The sequence below is a fragment of the Eleutherodactylus coqui genome, chromosome 8, assembly GCF_035609145.1.
Source record: "Eleutherodactylus coqui strain aEleCoq1 chromosome 8, aEleCoq1.hap1, whole genome shotgun sequence".
Lineage (NCBI taxonomy): Eukaryota > Metazoa > Chordata > Amphibia > Anura > Eleutherodactylidae > Eleutherodactylus > Eleutherodactylus coqui.
Genome location: NC_089844.1, coordinates 110,684,343 through 110,702,841, shown reverse-complemented (window position 1 = coordinate 110,702,841; position 18,499 = coordinate 110,684,343). Strand labels below are relative to the sequence as shown.

Below are 18,499 nucleotides of genomic sequence, written 5' to 3'. Positions count from 1 at the left end.
GGTATATTTCCCCCAAATTCCTCTCCAATGTGGAGCAACAGGGAGAGTATCACCTACTGGCTGATTGATTAAAGGGGTTGTCTCGCGGCAGCAAGTGGGGTTCAGCACTTCTGTATGGCCATATTAATGCACTTTGTAATATACATCGTGCATTAAATATGAGCCATACAGAAGTTATTCACTTACCTGCTCTGTTGCTGGCGTCCCCGTCTCCATGGCTCAGTCTAATTTCGGGGTCTTCTTGTTTTTTTAGACGCGCTTGCGCAGAAGGGTCTTCTCCCTTTTGGTCGGCCCGGGCACGAGCCGCGTTCTGGCTCCGCCCCTTCTACGCATCATCGCGTAGCTCCGCCCCATCACGTGTGCCGATTCCAGCCAATCAGGAGGCTGGAATAGGCAATGGACCGCACAGAGCCCACGGTGCACCATGGGAGAAGACCCGCGGTGCATTGTGGGTGAAGATCCTGGCGGCCATCTTGGAGAAGGAAGAAGTAGGAAGAAGGAAGAAGTCGCAGAGTGGGGATTCGGGTAAGTAATATATATTTTTTTATTTTAACACATCCCTTGGGTTTGTCCTGCGCCGAACGGGGGCCTATGCAAAAAAAAAAAAAAACGTTTTGGCGCAAGAGAACCCCTTTAAGTCAGTCAGTGGGTGGATATTTAAAGAACAGCTAGTTGAACACTAGCTGTTCTACCTGGGGACACAGAAAGCTGGTCTGTTCGAGTGTCTATTGTGAACTGGAGGATGATTGCAAAGGCCTACGTTTTGTGTAAGCTGTCGGAGAAAAGCTCTCCAGCTGGTAGAGAGGGATGTACTCTGTATTAGTTAGTACCAGACAGGCATGACTTTTCTTTAGTTCCTGATGTATTTTTGTTTTGTTGACCTGCAACTGTGCTAATAAGTGTCAGTTGAAAACCTATTCCTCATTGCTGACTTCATGTTTGGTGAAAGAGAAACTAATTCCCTCACAACAGATAGTATTGAACAGTTCACATCAGCAAAACAAGCAAAAAGTATGACTGATTATAATTGCCTACCAACTACTGGTACCTCTAGACTCAGCAATAACTTCACGCTAACACTGGGTATGGTTGTCTTCATAAACAAAGCTCATGCATCAAAAGATCAATATAGAAATCAAAAATATAACTATAACAAACTTTAATCCATTCAGTCTGTAACTTAGTGTTCACGAAGAACAAAGTTCAAACAGTACGTTAGCCGCAGTGTTTTGGAGGAGAAACTTCTCTAACTTGTCTCAGTCTGGAGTAATTAGGACCTTGTAAACTGTGCACTCTGTCAAGTAATCAACCATTAGTATGAGCACACTAGTTAGTCAACGACTGGTCTTCTATGTGTCTAAGCAGCTGTGTCTCAGTTGATATATAGCTCAAGTGAGTCCTTCTCGCGGGTTTCATAGGGGTGGAGGTCTCGACCTGGTTACTACCATCCTGATCCTGAACAATCACTGGGAGTCTCTATCTGTAGCAGGCAAACATCTCCGAAAGTTGGGTGATGCAGCAGCTTGATAAGGCAGAGTTTCTTAGCAACAGCAGTTCTCAGCTTCAGCTGTCCTCAGCAACAGCTCACTCAACACAGCAAAACTGTTGTCCCTGAACTTTTCACCACGAGCAACTTATGCTGCTTTGCTTAACCTTCTTATATAATTACTCAGAGCCTTCTTTTGGAAGCCTTTCATTGAGCATGCATGTCCATAAAATATAATGGCTCTATTGATTTCTATTGACCACAGTCATTGCCTATATTGAAGCTCTTCTCTCGAACTTTGATATTGCAGCCTGTCCATTGGCTTAATTGGGTCTTTCTTTAAACTAATTGTAGCAGAGGCAGTGTCCCACCTTGCTATATGACTATCTCAGGGATCCCCATGTATAAATACATCAGCAGTTTGGAGGTCTCATGATCCCAGTGTGGAACTCTAGAAAGGAGCAGATGACATGGCAAGGTGGCCATACAGGTTGCTATCTTCATTGTGTTTATAGGAGTAGTGAAACATTTGGTCTTTTCAGCAACTCATATAAATTACACAGGAAAGAGTCACTTGTATGTATGAGCTCTACATTTCTGGTCTTTTCATTAAAATTCTTTTTAATAGGTTTGAATCACATTCATGCCTTAATGTATGTATGAAGTTATATTGCAGGCCTTGGGAATGGTTCAGTCTTAGGGCTCTTTCCCAAGAGTGTAGGCATTTTTACGTGTGCCCGCCGGCGCCATAAAAGCGCGTGAACGAGGGCACGAATGTAATGTTTGTGTGCCCGTTCAGACAGCACAGGCCCGGCGCATATACACTGAGCCATTGCCTCCCCTTCGCTTCCCCTTACAGGCTCACCTCCTCTCTCTGCTGCCCTCCGGGTGTTAGCATTTAGAGTGGGTGGGATGGGGCAGAGCTAAGCATCCGCCCCTTGTCTGCAGCCAGCAATGGGAGGGACGAAGCTTAGCTCCACCCCATCCCTCCACCTCCCATTGCAAACAGCTGGAAGGGAGGAGAGAGAAGGAGAGAGTTTAGCAGTCATGCTGCTAAAGTCCCTCCCACCTCCTTCTCCGGCTGCTGTCATTGGCTCTCATAGGAGCCTATGCAGCAGCCAATATATTCTGGGCACAAAGACAGTTCCAGGATTATCTTTGCTGCCCGATGTAAAAGCGCCCGGTGCTATAGTTGCCACAGAACACACACAGAACATATAATCTATAAGGACAAATAGGTTATTTGTGAATCAACCCATAAGATAAGGATGTTAGTGGCAAGTGCTGATTGATCGATGAGGCTCATTATTGTGTCAGAGCTTGGGTGCATATGAAGATCCTCTGGTACTTCGGTGGCCCAGTCCAACCATGTACTAAGGAAATACACACTCACAAACAACTGCAATATACTACTTTGCCTGTACTACTTTTTAATGTTGATATTTAAAGCAACAAGACAGCTTTTTACATAACGTATATTATCCTAGCACATCTACACATGGATAGATTTACACTAATTATTTAATGCTATTCGATATCACTATCCCACTGTCAGCAAAGTGAGTGTTTCAGGGCTAAAGACAGCACAATTCGGAGGACTGCAGAAGCTTCTGTGCCCGGGGTAGCTGCTACTTACCCCTAAAAGACCAGTCCTTTGTATAAAATTGTCTGATTCATTGTGACTCATGTGTCAAGTTGTGTTGAGTTTTATTAAATCATGAAATGTGGCTTATTGAAATAACTTAATACAATATGACAGATGCATTGTTTTGTGTTGGCTATATAAAAAATTACGTTTGCCTATGAAATTGGGTCAGAACAAATTACATGAATGAATGTGCAAATAGTGATTATTAGATCACGTCTACCTGTCAAGCAAGAATGAGCTATATGTGCTTTTATTACATTTTAATTAAGATTTCCTAACTTGTTTACACCATTGTTTATCGCTTGTCTGATGTGAATTAAATGCTTCAAAATAATAAAAACTCAGCTTTCTATCTGTGATTTAACACACAGAAGTGATTTATTATCTGTAAATCAGCTTTGGGGCCATATAAAAGCAATCTCTGAGACATACTATCCACTGCCAATGTATATTTCTATTGTTGAGACTGATTTAATCACAATAAGTTATACATTAGGGTGGTAAGCTAACCAGGTTGCCACCATCACCTTGCATCTTAATAAACTAATATCTGTATCTAATTACAGTACTGAGTCAAAGTGGCTTGTTGGTTCCCCTCCCCAGAACCCAAAGCACATACTCCACTAACCTGTATAGTTACCCCCCTGCATTAACCCTTTACAATCCAATTTGTATTCTGGTTTTCCTAGGGGGCTTACTCTTTTTCTGCCATTATACAATGGTGCTATATGCTGGCTAAAGCCAATCGTGCATGAGGTGACACATTGGATAGGCTCCAACAGCAGAGAGACTGGCAGTATACAGTAAGAGAACTCCGACAGACGTCTTCCAACATCGGAGCTGTACAGCCTTAAATCATTAAGTCTTTAGACGTCAGACAGTGGATTGGAGAGGGTTAATGCATGTTACAGATGCCCACAGGATAGCAAATAAACGTGCGATTAGTGGAAGTCCAATCACTGGGAAAACCCACCGATTGCACCTAGTGGGGAAATGAATTGCTCCAAATTTGCTTCAAACAGGGGTTGTAATTTGCTAGAAATTTTGGACCCACTGCTTTGTCCGAACTTGAGCCCACTAGAGTATCCAGTACTTTGGTAGGCAAGTCTGACCATGCCCAAAGCAGGCTGGGTAACATGCTATTTTCCATTCTTCCAATAAGTACTTTTGAAGAAGCAATTGTGGCCTCTTGATTTACACTAAAGGGATTATCCCGATATATTGAAATATCCCTTATCAACAGGATAGGGGATAAGTGTCTGATCAGTGGGGGTCCGACAGTTAGGACCAATCATGAGGAAAGGGTTCATGTTTTCCGCTATATGAATGGAGTGATTGCCGAGCATGCACACTGCCTAACCATTAAGCTCTATGGGACTGCCAAAGAGAAGCAGAGTATAGCACTCGCAATCTCCAGCAGTTCCATAGACATGAAGGAGGCAACCATGTGTATGTTCGACCACTGGTCCATTCGTATGGGGGGGCATTGGATGCTGGGACAGGGGCCGATTAATAGTAAATAAGTTGTGCTTTTTTATTTTAGACCATTCCCTGCCCAGAATTTCTTTTAACTTTCGTCAAACCCCTTCACGTTCTTGTATTCTACACCCTATGTGATATTATAGGACAATGAGTATTGTCTCCTCGATGTTGAATATTTATGTGTATGAAGCATTTGGACTTGGTAGACATCCAGGAAGCTGCATTAGATACAGTCACTGAGATCTCTGCTTGAAACCTAATTCTTATATTAGGAGTTGCGATCCATCCTGTTAGTCCAACTCTATTTCTAAACCCCGGAGATTCTCTATACATTTTATGGCTTGTTGAACCACAGATTTTTGTTGAAGTCTTTTTGATGTTTTTATCTTTTGTAATTAAATACCAGTCATGATGTAATTTACTGAAAAGTAAGGAATGTCTGACTGATGGAGGGAATAACCAGCGCTTCATCAGGGTGATGGCCTTACAATAAAAGACGGCCTGTCAGCTCTCTGTCTGTTCTAGGAAATACATCTTATATACAAAATGCTAAATCTGTTTGCTTGTGTCGAGCACAAATCCACAGTTCTGATCCGATTTGAGTGAAATTTTGCATGAACGTTCTTCAGCACCAGGTGGCGAATACTTGCCTAGTTAAAGATCAAAAACTCACCGACGTCCCTTGTAATTTTTGTTGACAATAGCAACCAATCACAGCTCAGCTTTCATTTCTTAAACTCGTGGAGGTAAAATGAAAGCTGTGCTGTGATTGGTTGCTATTTATTACACAGCTGAGGTAAGCTGTGCTTTGATTGGCTGCTATTTCCTATACTGCTGAGGTAAAATGAAAGCAGCGCGATGAATGGTTGCTAAAGCTCAGCTTTCATTTCTTATACTACTGAGGTAAAATGAAAGCTGCACTGTGATTGGTTCCTAGAGCACAGCTTTCAATTCTTACACAGCTGAGGTAATTTGAAAGCTGTGCTGTGATTGGTTGTTATTTTTTATACTACTGAGGTAAAATGAAATCTGCACTGTGATTGGCTGCTATATATTACACAGCTGAGGTAAAATGAAAGCTGCGCTGTGATTGGTTGCTATTTCTTATAACACTGAGGTAAAATGAAAGCCGTGCTGTGATTAGTTGCTATTTCTTATACTGCTGAGGTAACATGAAAGCTGTGCTGTGGTTGGTTGCTAGAGCTCAACTTTCATTTCTTAAACTCGTGGAGGTAAAATGAAAGCTGTGCTGTGATTGATTGCTATTTATTACACAGCTGAGGTAAGCTGTGCTTTGATTGGCTGCTATTTCCTATACTACTGAGGTAAAATGAAAGCAGCACGATGAATGGTTGCTAAAGCTCAGCTTTCATTTCTTATACTACTGAGGTAAAATGAAAGCTGCACTGTGATTGGCTCCTAGAGCACAGCTTTCAATTCTTACACAGCTGAGGTAATTTGAAAGCTGTGCTGTGATTGGTTGTTATTTTTTATACTACTGAGGTAAAATGAAATCTGCACTGTGATTGGCTGCTATATATTACACAGCTGAGGTAAAATGAAAGCTGTGCTGTGATTAGTTGCTATTTCTTATACTGCTGAGGTAACATGAAAGCTGTGCTGTGGTTGGTTGCTAGAGCTCAACTTTCATTTCTTAAACTCGTGGAGGTAAAATGAAAGCTGTGCTGTGATTGATTGCTATTTATTACACAGCTGAGGTAAGCTGTGCTGTGATTGGCTGCTATTTCCTATACTGCTGAGGTAAAATGAAAGCAGTGCGGAGAATGGTTGCTAAAGCTCAGTTTTCATTATCATACTACTGAGGTAAAATGAAAGCTGCGCTGTGATTGGTTCCTAGAGCACAGCTTTCAATTCCTACACAGCTGAGGTAATTTGAAAGCTGTGCTGTGATTGGTTGTTATTTGTTATACTACTGAGGTAAAATGAAATCTGCACAGTGATTGGCTGCTATATATTACACAGCTGAGGTAAAATGAATGCTGCACCGTGATTGGTTGCGATTTCTTATACTGCTGGGGTACAATGAAAGCTGCGCTGTGGTTGGTTGCTAGAGCTCAACTTTCATTTCTTACACAGCCAAGGTAAAGTGAAAGCTGTGCTGTGATTGGTTGCTATGGACAACACAGATTTTCTTTTGGTCAGCTTTCATAACAGTGTGGGGCTGGACTCATTTTTGTGGCCCCCTTTGTATCTTCCAGGAGTGCTAGTCATAAAATCACTGAGCACCGCAGGGTATACCTTCTAGTTCTCTATAAAACAATAATTCTGGGGCATCTTTTCTTATAAACCTGCACTGTGCCGTTCCTCTTTTAGTGTTCCTGGAAATGTATGAAGACACTAACAACTGTGTCATGCCATTCCCCCTTTTAAACAGCCATGTCCTTCCAAACTGTGGACACTATTCATTCAGTGTGAGACCCGGCACAAAGAAAATGCTTGGTACCAGTAGAACAAAATCTGATTGCTGTCAGTAAGGTTGGACAATAAACAGACCGCATACAGACTGCACACGGACCACTTACAGACCGCATACAGACCGCACACGGACCGCATACAGACCGCACACTGACAGCATACACACCGCACATGGACCGCATACAGACCGCACACGGATCGCATACAGACCGCACACGGATCGCATACAGACCGCACACGGATCGCATACAGACCGCACACGGATCGCATACAGACCGCACACGGACCGCATACAGACAGCACACGGACCGCATACAGACCGCACACGGACCGCATACAGACCGCACAAGGACCGCACAAGGACCGCATACAGACAGCACACGGACCGCATACAGACAGCACACGGACCGCATACAGACAGCACGCAGACCCATATTATTCTATATGTCAACAAACACTCCCAAGTTTTCTTCATACAGACACGGACTGTGTGAAAAAACTCACCACACTCACTATTCTGATCCATTTTATGGATGAGACTCACCCATTCAAGTCAATGATGAGGATAGAAAAGAAAACGGACTGCACTCAGATTTCACCGATATGCAGGCTGCTTTTTTTTTTAAAAAAAAAAGGTGCAGAAAAAAATGAATTGGGCTTGTTTCAGTTTTTTATTTGCGGTCCTGAAAAATGGATGGCACGCAGAAGAAAAAAAACGGACACACAGACCAAATGCAGAGGCCTCACAGAGCTGCACACACATGCAAAAATGGCTGTTTTTTTCAGACGTAACACGGACATTTTTTTACTCAATTGTGTGCCCAGCTTAAGCGCTTATTCACACAAATGCACTTGCGCTGCGTATTACACTTTAAAATTTGCACGTGCAATTAGCAATAAATAGAGTAAAGTACGCACAGATGTGCACAACGCTGTAATGCTCATCGCACAAATGCGCGGCACAAATGTACACGTAAATACACTTGTGCCTGTGAAAAACTGACCTTAGAAAACAAATAATGCTATAGTCCAAGTTAAAAAACTCACTGCATGACCTACTTTTGCGCAATTCTTGAAAATACATGCTATTTTCTTGCAAGTGCAATATTGCGACTATAGGGACCACATGAAAAATGAACCAGGAAGTTCAGAAGACAGAAAAATGTGTAATAATAACATGTGATTTTGTGTGAAAATCATATGAAAATGGCATGGAAAATGGCCAGTTTTTCACTGACCAAAATCTCGTGAATGCACCCTTATTTTTTCTTACTTCATCATCACTTGTTTTTCAGTTTAAACTAAAAATAACTATTTTAGCATTAATAGCTAATTGTCAGAGAATGGCTGTAGGTTGCTAGTTTCAGTGCATGCTGTGCATTGTGGTGGCTGCACTGTGTGTGATCTCATGATACATGACAGCTCAACTCTCCAAACAAGTCGATGCCTTGGGTTGTGTGCGCCGTACAGAGCACAATGTATGAGCTAATTCATTAAGATGGATGTTCTGATAATTACCTGTGTGTCAATCTGAGCCCTCTATTTGAAAAGATTCTTTTTTTGCTTTCGGTGTGATTTTTTACAAAATACTATTCACACAGCATCACGGGGTTTTAAAACGTACCTAACTCTTCTGAATAATCTGCGATGTGTGCACATGAGGAATAACTATTTCTGGCCATTGTGTGACTTGTATTCTGCATTTATCATCAGTTTTCTCCTTTATAAGCTGTTTAGCTAATTTTCAGTTCTCTGGCGAGCTGCCATTATGGTGTGTACAATGCACATGGAAAACACAACAGATTCTTCAATCTCTAGCACACACACAGAAACAACTGTATAATGTAGGACAGTGTAAAGCAGTACTGAACAGTGTAGATGTGATCCCAGTAGCTGTGGGACAGTAAATAACTCACCATTAGCTCCAATAGTCATGTCTGCATGAATCCTTCTCCCTCCAGCAGCTTCCTTGCCCTCCCCTCCTATCTCCATAGACTTCTTTAACCTCCACTTCCTGTTCTACATCTTGTTAGCTCTGTTACTAGAGATGCGCATCCCATGACAACACACACTGGACAGCAAATTAGAAGAAAGAGAAACCCATGTGGCACAGAGTGCTAAGGCAGCAAAAATGACATGACTCTATCCAAGTCTACACAAGAAAAGGAAAACGTGTGCTACAGGAAATGTTAGCCTACTGTGTGCTCCATTGGCTAGTGTGAAAACAGCAATATGTCAACATTTTTTTCAGGAAGAGTCACATAAAAAATACTGTCAAAAATACGCTACCATCTGAGCTGTCTTCCCCCTTCCCTCCCCCTCACCGGCTCTCTACCTCTCTCCTCCCCTCTGGCTGTTTGCAATGGGAGGGGTTAGGACAGGGGCGGAACTAAGCTATCCAGTAATGCCTTATTGCTTGTATTAGCGATCATAGGCACTGGGAATGCAGGATGCCAGTATCTGGCATCCTGTTGCCATGGTAAACCGTCAGGCTCTCCACGATTATATTGTATTAGTGATCATAGGCACTGGCAATGCAAGACGCCGGTATCTGGCATCCTTCTGCCATGGAAAACCGTCGGGTTCTCCGCGATTATATCGCGAGAGTCCAATGATGTCAAATAGGGAGCACCCTCCCTCTGTGAACCCTTTACATGCAGCGATCTACAAAGATCGTGGCAGATAAGGGGTTAACAGCGAGGGTCACTGCTCTGATGCACCTACGCTGTTGCAGGGGGAGCCCAGCTTTTGGTGACAGCCAGATCCCGCTGCCGGATAGTGCGAGATCTTTTCTGATCTTGTGCAATCTCCAGGGCATAACTGTACACCCCGTTGCGCTAAATACCTCCCTGCCAGGATGTACAGTTGCACTCTGTGGCAGGAAGGGGTTAAAGGCTATGAATACTTTCATGAATTTTTTTCAAGCAACGTTTTTACACAAAAATATTTTTTGCAATTAGAATTGTTTACATTTTTTTAACGGTTTTCCTCCTGCGTTTGTAATGTATAGCTGTATATTACAATTTGGTAGATGCAGACACTCTGACTGATGGATTTTGCAAGAAATTCATTCCTTAAGCTTGCAGTGTACAGCTATATACTACAAGTGCCTTAGCGGGGTAAAAAGTAATGAATTCTAACTTCCAATTTTTTTTTTTTTGTGGAAAAATATGTTGATTTTCAAAAAAAAGGCACACAAATGTATCCACAGCCTTTAAAAGGAGCAGTGGTGGTAATGGCTGGATTGAGAAATTTTTCTTCAACATTAGTAAAGTATGACTTTGATTTAAGGTGACATTTCAGAATAAACTGTTACCGGCATGTGTTTACATGAGGAATAACACTATTTTTGGCCTTAGAAGACTTGCATATGAATTTTTTCAATAATTTTCCCGTCTGCAGGCTACATTTCTGTCAGCTTCCTCTGAGCTGATGCATGGAGAGTAGCTGCTATGATATTTATACAACACACAGTGAAGAGAAGATCCTGCTCCCCTATCTCTCAGGAGCAGGATCAGCATGGAGGACATTATACAGCAGCACTGAGCAGTGTAGATCTGATTTCAGCAATGGGGTGAGATAGAAAATTAAATACAGCAGCAGTAACATTGTCTCTGTGAGTTTCTCTTCCTCTCTCTATCTTTCATGCTGCAGCTGCTCCTGCCTTCCTCTGTCTTCTCTATAGACTTCCATGAGAAGCATGTAACCTGATCCCTCAGTGAGATGCTCCCTTTTGAGAAAGATTTTAGCAGTATTTCAGAATATATGATCAGTGCAGAAGCTGTGGGAGTGGGGGAGAAGTGAATCATAAGTGGAGAAAAAGGCATTTATCTCTAATACATAGAATCATATAATTAGAAAGGACCACCAGGTTCATCGGGTCCAACCCCCTGCTCAATGCAGGATTCACTAGATCACCCTAAACAGGTGTCTGTCCAACCTCTGTTTGAAGACTTCCATTAAAGAATTAACAACCTTTGCGGCAACCTGTGCCATGCATTGATCACACTCACTGTCAGAAAGTTTTTCTTCCAATATCTAATCTGTGTCTCCTCTCTTTCAGTTTCATCCCATTGCTTCTAGTTTATCCTTGTACAATGAGAACAGGACTGATGTGCTTGCACTGTGACAGCCCTTTATATTTGTAGACAGCTATTAAGTCTACTCTCAGTCTTCTTTTTTGCAAGCTAAACATTCCCAGATCCTTTAACTGTTCTTCATAGGACGTAGTTTGCAGACTGCTCACTATCATGGTAGCTCTTCTCTGAACTTGCTCCACTCTGTTGATATCTTTTTAAATTAGGGTGCCCAGAACTGGATAGATTCCAGATGAGGTCTGACTAGGGAAGAGTAGAGGGGGATAATTAATTTACATGATCTAGACTTGATGCTTTTCTTAATACATCCCAAAATTGTGTTTGCATTTTTTGCTGCTGCATCACACTGTTGACTCATGTTCAGTCTGTGATCTATTAGTACACCCAAGTCTTTTTTACAAGTACTGCTGCGTAGCTCAATTCCTCCCATTCGATATGTGCTTTTTTCATTTTTCTTGCCCAGATGTAGGACCTTGCATTTTTCCCTTTTAAATAACATCCTGTTAGTTGCCACCTACTGTTCAGGCTTGTCTAGATCTTTTTGAATCCTCTGTCTCATTTCTAGTGTCAGCTGTCCCTCCTAGCTTTGTGTTGTCGGCAACTTTTATCAGTTTCCTCTCAATTCCCCCATCTAGATCAATTATAAAAATTTTAAACAAGGCTGAGCCCAGGACAGAGCCTTGTGGTACCCCACTTGAGACATTCTTCCAAAGTGGATGTGCATTTATGACCACTCTTTGAGTTCGATCACTTAGCCAATTGTGAATCTACCTAACAGTTGCCTTGTCAATCCCATATTTGGTCATTTTTTTCAATAAATATGGTATTAGATACTTTGTTAAATGCTTTATTAAAGTCAAGATATACTATAGCCAACGCTTTTTCCTGATCAACCCAGTCTGTGGTTGTAAGAAAATTAGATTTGTCTGGCATTACTTGTTTGTTACAAACCCATGCTAGCTCTGGTTAATTACTCCATTCTTATCCAATTAATATACTTTGTTCAAAGATCTTTCCCGGTATAAAAGTCAGGCTCACAGGCCTGTAGTTTCCTGGGTCCAACTTCTTCCCTTTTTTAAAGCTAGGGACAACATTTTCCTTTTGATATATACCATGTAATATATTATATTAAAAAGTTTCTTATCATCACATATGGTGTTGATTTATGCAAAGCTTGGTCAGTGGGTATTTAAAGGAGTGGTTCCTTCAACTTCTACTGGAAGCAAACCTCATAGCTGCTATATTTCCTGAAGACACCACTTAGGTGGTGAAACATGTTGGAAGAGCTGTGTTTCATCTTTTAATATAAGTATTAGACTGCAGGCATTGCTATCCCATGCAATTAACCCTTTGGGGCATTGCTATTACTCAGAATCTTGCTAGAGAGTCATGCAGTTTCTCTCCATGTTAAATGCAGGAGGATGGTGTAGCAGGTCCTGACAATCAGATCATTTGGTCAGATGCTATAAACAGTGCTCTGGAGGCTTCCCTGTACCTCCAGCTAGGAGAGTTTATTTATTGCTATTGGTCTCTATGGGGAACATGCGGCCCGTAAATTTTTTGACCATCTGATCATCCTCTGCAGTACTGACCTGCTGAATAACACATGCAAATATAACTATATCCATAGACGGACAGCTATCTTAATATGGGATAACACTGATAATGTGGATAGCAATAAACCATATAATATATATACTGTATATATATGTCTGCAGCATATACTGGGCCTTTAAATATTTTCGTTTCCATGTGCAATCTTTGTATAATTCAATAAAAGTTATATTTTAAAGGGATCTAATTCCTAGTTAATGTTGATGGCAAGAGCGTTTTTTATTTTGATTTTAATAGGACTGGATTGGATTCTGAGCCTATTTTTTCGCCTTTTTGAGGCATGTTGGTGATCATCTGATTGCGATTAGTCTGCTTGCTAAAACCTCTGCTGATCAGCTGGTCTTTAGTTGATATAGGGGAGTACCAACAGGGGGTGCATTTTATGATGAAAAGATAAAACTGTAGGATCACATGCCTCCATTCAATTGTACAGGTGACAATGTGGTATATGGTCAGATCAAGGCCTTCATATTGAGAGATTCTCAGTGTACTGGTTCTTCACTGTGACTAGTAAAATGAAGGCCTCAAGGGGGGTTGGATCTGATGACCCTGAAGGTCCCTTCCAACTCTACCATTCTATGATTCTATGATCCCTCCCTCCCAACCATTTGCACTTACAAGGCAAGCACAGTAGATAACAGCAAATCCCACTATGTGGATAAAGCAAAATGTGTTAATAATCTCTAATTTGGGTCTCGCTATGTGCATTCAGATTGTTTTTTTTCCGAATATAACCTAATGCATAACTTTTTGCCTCATGTTTTATAGCAATACTAACATGAGTCTACAACTTTCCTCCTGTTCTCAGGGCTCTTGCTGACGTGATGAGACAACAGGGCCACTGCTCGACAGACCACATGGAGAGAGATGCAAACCTCGTTGTTCATATGCAGCACTATGAAACCATGCAGTCTCGACCATCTGCAAATAACTTACGTGAGTTTTATTATATGAGCTCAGAAGTTTTGTTACAGTACCATGGCTGGACTAATGGCTTGGTCAGAAATGTATTTAGACTTACTGTTTGTGACATAATGCTTTGGTGCCATGTGTCCCCCTGGTGGTTTGGGGAGTGTGAAGCCGACTGAGTCAACAAGTTTATGGCTTCTTCCCCCTTGAATGGATTTTGCTCATATATGTATGTTTCTTCTTGATTTTAACCTTGGTTGATAATAGCTAGTCCATAGCTTTGCTTATTTACCTCTTAAAGTCCCAATTGCCTGTATTCAATTAGGAATCAGACTTGTTCCTGAGTTGTTGATAGTGATCCATTGAGACTTGTGGGATTACCCCAAGCAGCCTAAATTGGTGGTTGTTGGTGTTACTTTAAGTGTATCTAGAACATGTCTGGATTCTTTTTATTCATATGATGATTCCAATGTACATATACCATTTTATAACAGTGGACCTGGCACTGAATTACTGAGTGGCATATCTAAAAATCTGTATCTTTCTGGCTTTATCACAATTGTATATGGCTTCTGTTGACCTGCATAAAGGTTTTGCATTGATCAATATTGATAATAAATCATCATTGGAAGTAAGAGGCCATGCACATAGCAAACCAATGTTCATAAATCCTGCATGGCCAGTCATGGAGTCCCTTTAGTATTATAGACCCTAAGTGCAGCTTCACACAGGGGGTATTTGTGAGCAATATGCAGAGAATTGAACATATTGATTTCAATGGATTCATTCTCATTTCCTTTTTCTGCTCTACTTTTGTGTGCAAAAGGATCCATTAGTAGTCTATTGGAGGTGCGCAAATGCATGCGCACGTGCCCTGTGTGCACAAAAAGATGAGCATATTGTAACCCGTCCGTAAGGCCCCTGACACACTTGCTGAGTGTCTGAGTTGCACTTAAGAAGGCTCGGGGACAACTCGCATTGGACACCACTCACACACCTATCCATGTGTGGTCTAATACATGGACAGCCCACACATGTAGAATAAGAATAGGACATGTGATGAGTTTTTTCATGCTAACCGCATTAAAAACCGTCAGTGTGCATAGCGCCATAGACAATAATAGGTCTGCATGCTGTCTGTGAATTAAATGGACATACATGGAGCCGAATACGCAAGTGTGTGCCAAGCCTAATATTGATCTGTAATCTGAACGTGCTACGGATGACATTGCATCGGATGTCATCAGTATTTCATCACTGTTTGATCTGTTTTTGCCTCCATATTTACTGTCAATAGTTTTATTTTCTATAGGCAAATACTGATCTCTATTTGGCCAATAAAAAGTAATACCAATCAATGTAAATGCAGAGGCAAAAACAGACAAAAATAGGTCCTGATTAGAGAAGAGCGAGCACGCTCGTTTAAGGCTGCTACCTGACTGAGCAGCAATCTTATCGAGTAACTGTGTACTCACCCGAGCAGCATGCGGAGGGGGCGGCGGGGCCAGCGGGGGGTGGGGGGGAAAGAGAGAGATCTCACTCACTCCATCCCTCTCCCCCCCTTCCCCGCATGCTGCTCGGGCAAGTACACAGTTACTCGATAAGACTGCTACTTGATCGAGTAGCAGACTTAAACGAACATGCTCGCTCATCTCTAGTCCTGATGTGTTTTAAAACACGGCCATGTCAATCAATACATAGATTTACATTAGCCCTGTTTTACAGTCCGCAAATCACGGACCAAATACGTCATTTAAATAGGCTTGTCTGAAATTTTTCTGAAGTATTTTTGACCTGTAATACAGTATGCAAATACATGCCATAATGATTGTTCTCATACATCCAGTGTGAGATCCGAGGTACATAGAGATACAGTGTTTGACCCCATGGCATTGATAGGAAGTGTTATATGGATCCATCCATACTGCACCTACTTGTTGGGATGCATTTGGAGGGTTTATTCATGAACTTATCTGCTTTTCTAACTTTCTTTTTAAATGTGACTTTAAATTAATTATTGCATAAAATATAAATGATATGCCTGTAATGTGACTTGTAACATTTTAGAAATGTGATAGAAATGTACTGTTACATGAACTAGAACTTTCCTCTTTTATGTGTAAGTCACTTTTCTGCTATATTTTTGTTTACTACTTTGAGGGCTCGGTCAGACGAGGAAAAAATTTGCACCTACAAAAGAAAGAACATATGGGTGGAAATGGACGTGGTCATGTGGATTTTTTTCCGCATGCAGTGCGGGGTTTTTTCTGCGTGGACAAACGCGCGAATATCCGCTTGTCTGACCAAGCCCTAATGTATTCATATTACCAGGAATCTATGCCCATGTCAGAATCAAAGTGCTTTAAAAAGTGTCAAATGAATAAAAGACATTTTCGCCAGAAATTTCACAAATTTGTGAACATTACGTCAACACCTAAAAAGAATTAATTTTGCTTTTGTGTATCATGATAATTAGTGTATAAGCCTCGCGCAACGCCAGCGTAAGTGCTAGAAAAATAACATACAGTATAAAATGACTAAATAGAGATTTAACAGCGTGAAATAAGAAGATAAGTACATGACTTCTATTATTATGGTGCTTATGGTTATTTTCGCTTTCGCTGTTGCCTAAGTGATGTTTATTTTTTTCTTTGTTTCACCATCACTCTACCTTTAATTTGTACAACCCTTTTCATCATCCAATTACATTCATATGTTTATTAACTCCACTGCTTCTACTGAAGATGGTCCTTCTCAGAAGTTATGTATATAGTATGTAGCTTGTAGTTATATCCAAGGTCAAATATTGATAAATATGGTATTTAAGGCAGCACTATGATGAAAAAGTAGCCCTTTAAATCCGTAAATCTGTAAGATGCACATGAATGGTTAATCCAACAAGCAAGTAGATCCTCTAATTCACGGCTGCTGCACTGGATAGCTTGGATATGCTTTCTGAGTAGTATGTGGGAAGTCAGAAGCTCTTATTTATTTAGCATCAACATCAGGAATATACAGGGGGTTGATAAAAATATGGAAACATCATATGAAATGCATGGGATTTTAAGCCTTAGCACTGAGCTGCCCTGCCCCTTTGACCAGAGATTTCCCACCAAATTTGTGTTTACTTCACCTCTTGCCCTGCTCTGGGTAATTTTGGGAGCCAGCTGGTAACAGCAGCTGAGTGGCTTAAACCCCTGACCAATAGAACCTCGTTGCTTGGACAGATGTTCACTTCTACCTGGCAGCATCTGTGTTATACTACCTCCATTTAAGTTACATGGGATTATAAATCATATTTCAATAAGACATGTAGAGACCGATTTTAAGGCATGGAGTGTTTCCATATTTTTGTCCACCCCCTGTATGTCTATAACAGCCATATCAGGAACTAATGGAAAAATTAGCAAACTGCATTGCATTAGTATACAGCAACCTTATCACAGACATTATACTATCAAATAACCTTTTAACATTCCATGTCCTGTATATAGTTAATCAGCTTGCCCTCAGAGAGGGGTACAAAAAGATGGTGACAGAGTCTCTTTAACTATACACAGTACATGGAATGTTAAAAGCTTGTTTGATAGTATAATTTAATGACACCAGTTATGTTGGTATTGGGACTTGTAGGTCTATACAATACTCCTATTAATTTTAAAAGGAGAACAAATCAGTTCTGGTCATTGATCAAGGTCATGGCTCCTAGACCCTACTGTGACAATTATTAATGTAAAAGTCATAATTATGACTTTGGAGCTTTGGAGGTTGAGGGGGCCCATTAAGGTACAATAACAATTGGGCCTCATGTACAGATGTAGCGCTGCTAATGCATCTAACGTTAGTGGCCTACTGAGATAAGGAAGCATGATTTTGTGCTGCTGTGCTATTTGTGTAACATGGCCCCCATTCAAACTGGATATCAAATATGAGCAGGGCAGTGCCTCAAATGTGCCAAGAGATCAAAAAATGAAAGCTTACCTAGTGCAACTTGGTAGGCTGTCCAAAAAAGGGAACCTGCCCACTAGCACCCCTAGTCTTCATGTGCAGTAGAGTGGCCAACAACGTCTTATGCCCTGTAGGGCATCCAATGGGAATGGAGAGTAGCAGAGGACCCAAAAATCAAAAAGAGATTCAGTATAAAAATGGTGCATATATCTATACCCCCTCCTTCTATGTGTAGGTCATATGCATTTTCATCACTTTATAACAATCCTTATGAGCACAGTTATTTTATTCTACTCCTTGTGTGTCATCCAAACAGAATGGCATTAGTTGCGCTACGCAAATAACATTGCGATGCCTGGTGTTCCATGCTAGAAACATGGTGCACCATCCTTCAAAGATGGTGCTACTATATCTGTATCTTTATCTAGACTGTCTGAAAGAAAAACTGTCTTTGCTGCCAAAAGTGCAAATTAACAGAAAATAGGGTGCTCCATAGTGCAGTGGACCTTCCAACATGAGGTAGGCAATGCAAATAGAATAGTAGTACTTGAGCACCACACCATAAAGACCTTAGCCTGCTACAGCCTCCCTTATACCAACTGGTAGCAGGACTTTTGTTGCAGTAGGTAGAAGAAGAGAGAGCTAGGTATGTGGTCCGATGAAGGTGTCAATCCGACCTCGAAACATGTTATTGCCATAAAAATCTTGGTGCCAGTTGGGTCTCTTCTTCCAGCACCGACGTGATCCCTCCGTTCTCTCTTCTACTCTCTTTGTTGCCTATAGCATTCAATCACAGCACAACTTTCATTTTACTAGAACACTTTCAGAGATGAAGCTGAACTCTAATTGGTTGCTATGGGCAACAAGGACAGTCTTACT

General features: G+C 41.2%; 1 protein-coding gene across 1 annotated transcript in view; it reads left to right on the top strand.

Moving 5' to 3' along the window:
• SHISA9 (shisa family member 9) overlaps positions 1 to 18,499 on the top strand; it is a 336,715-nt gene that overhangs the window by 83,290 nt on the left and 234,926 nt on the right. Inside the window, exon 2 of the mRNA XM_066577485.1 lies at positions 13,572 to 13,699. Within this exon, the coding sequence (XP_066433582.1) occupies positions 13,572 to 13,699 (128 nt within the window). The remainder of the gene's footprint in view (positions 1 to 13,571; positions 13,700 to 18,499) is intronic.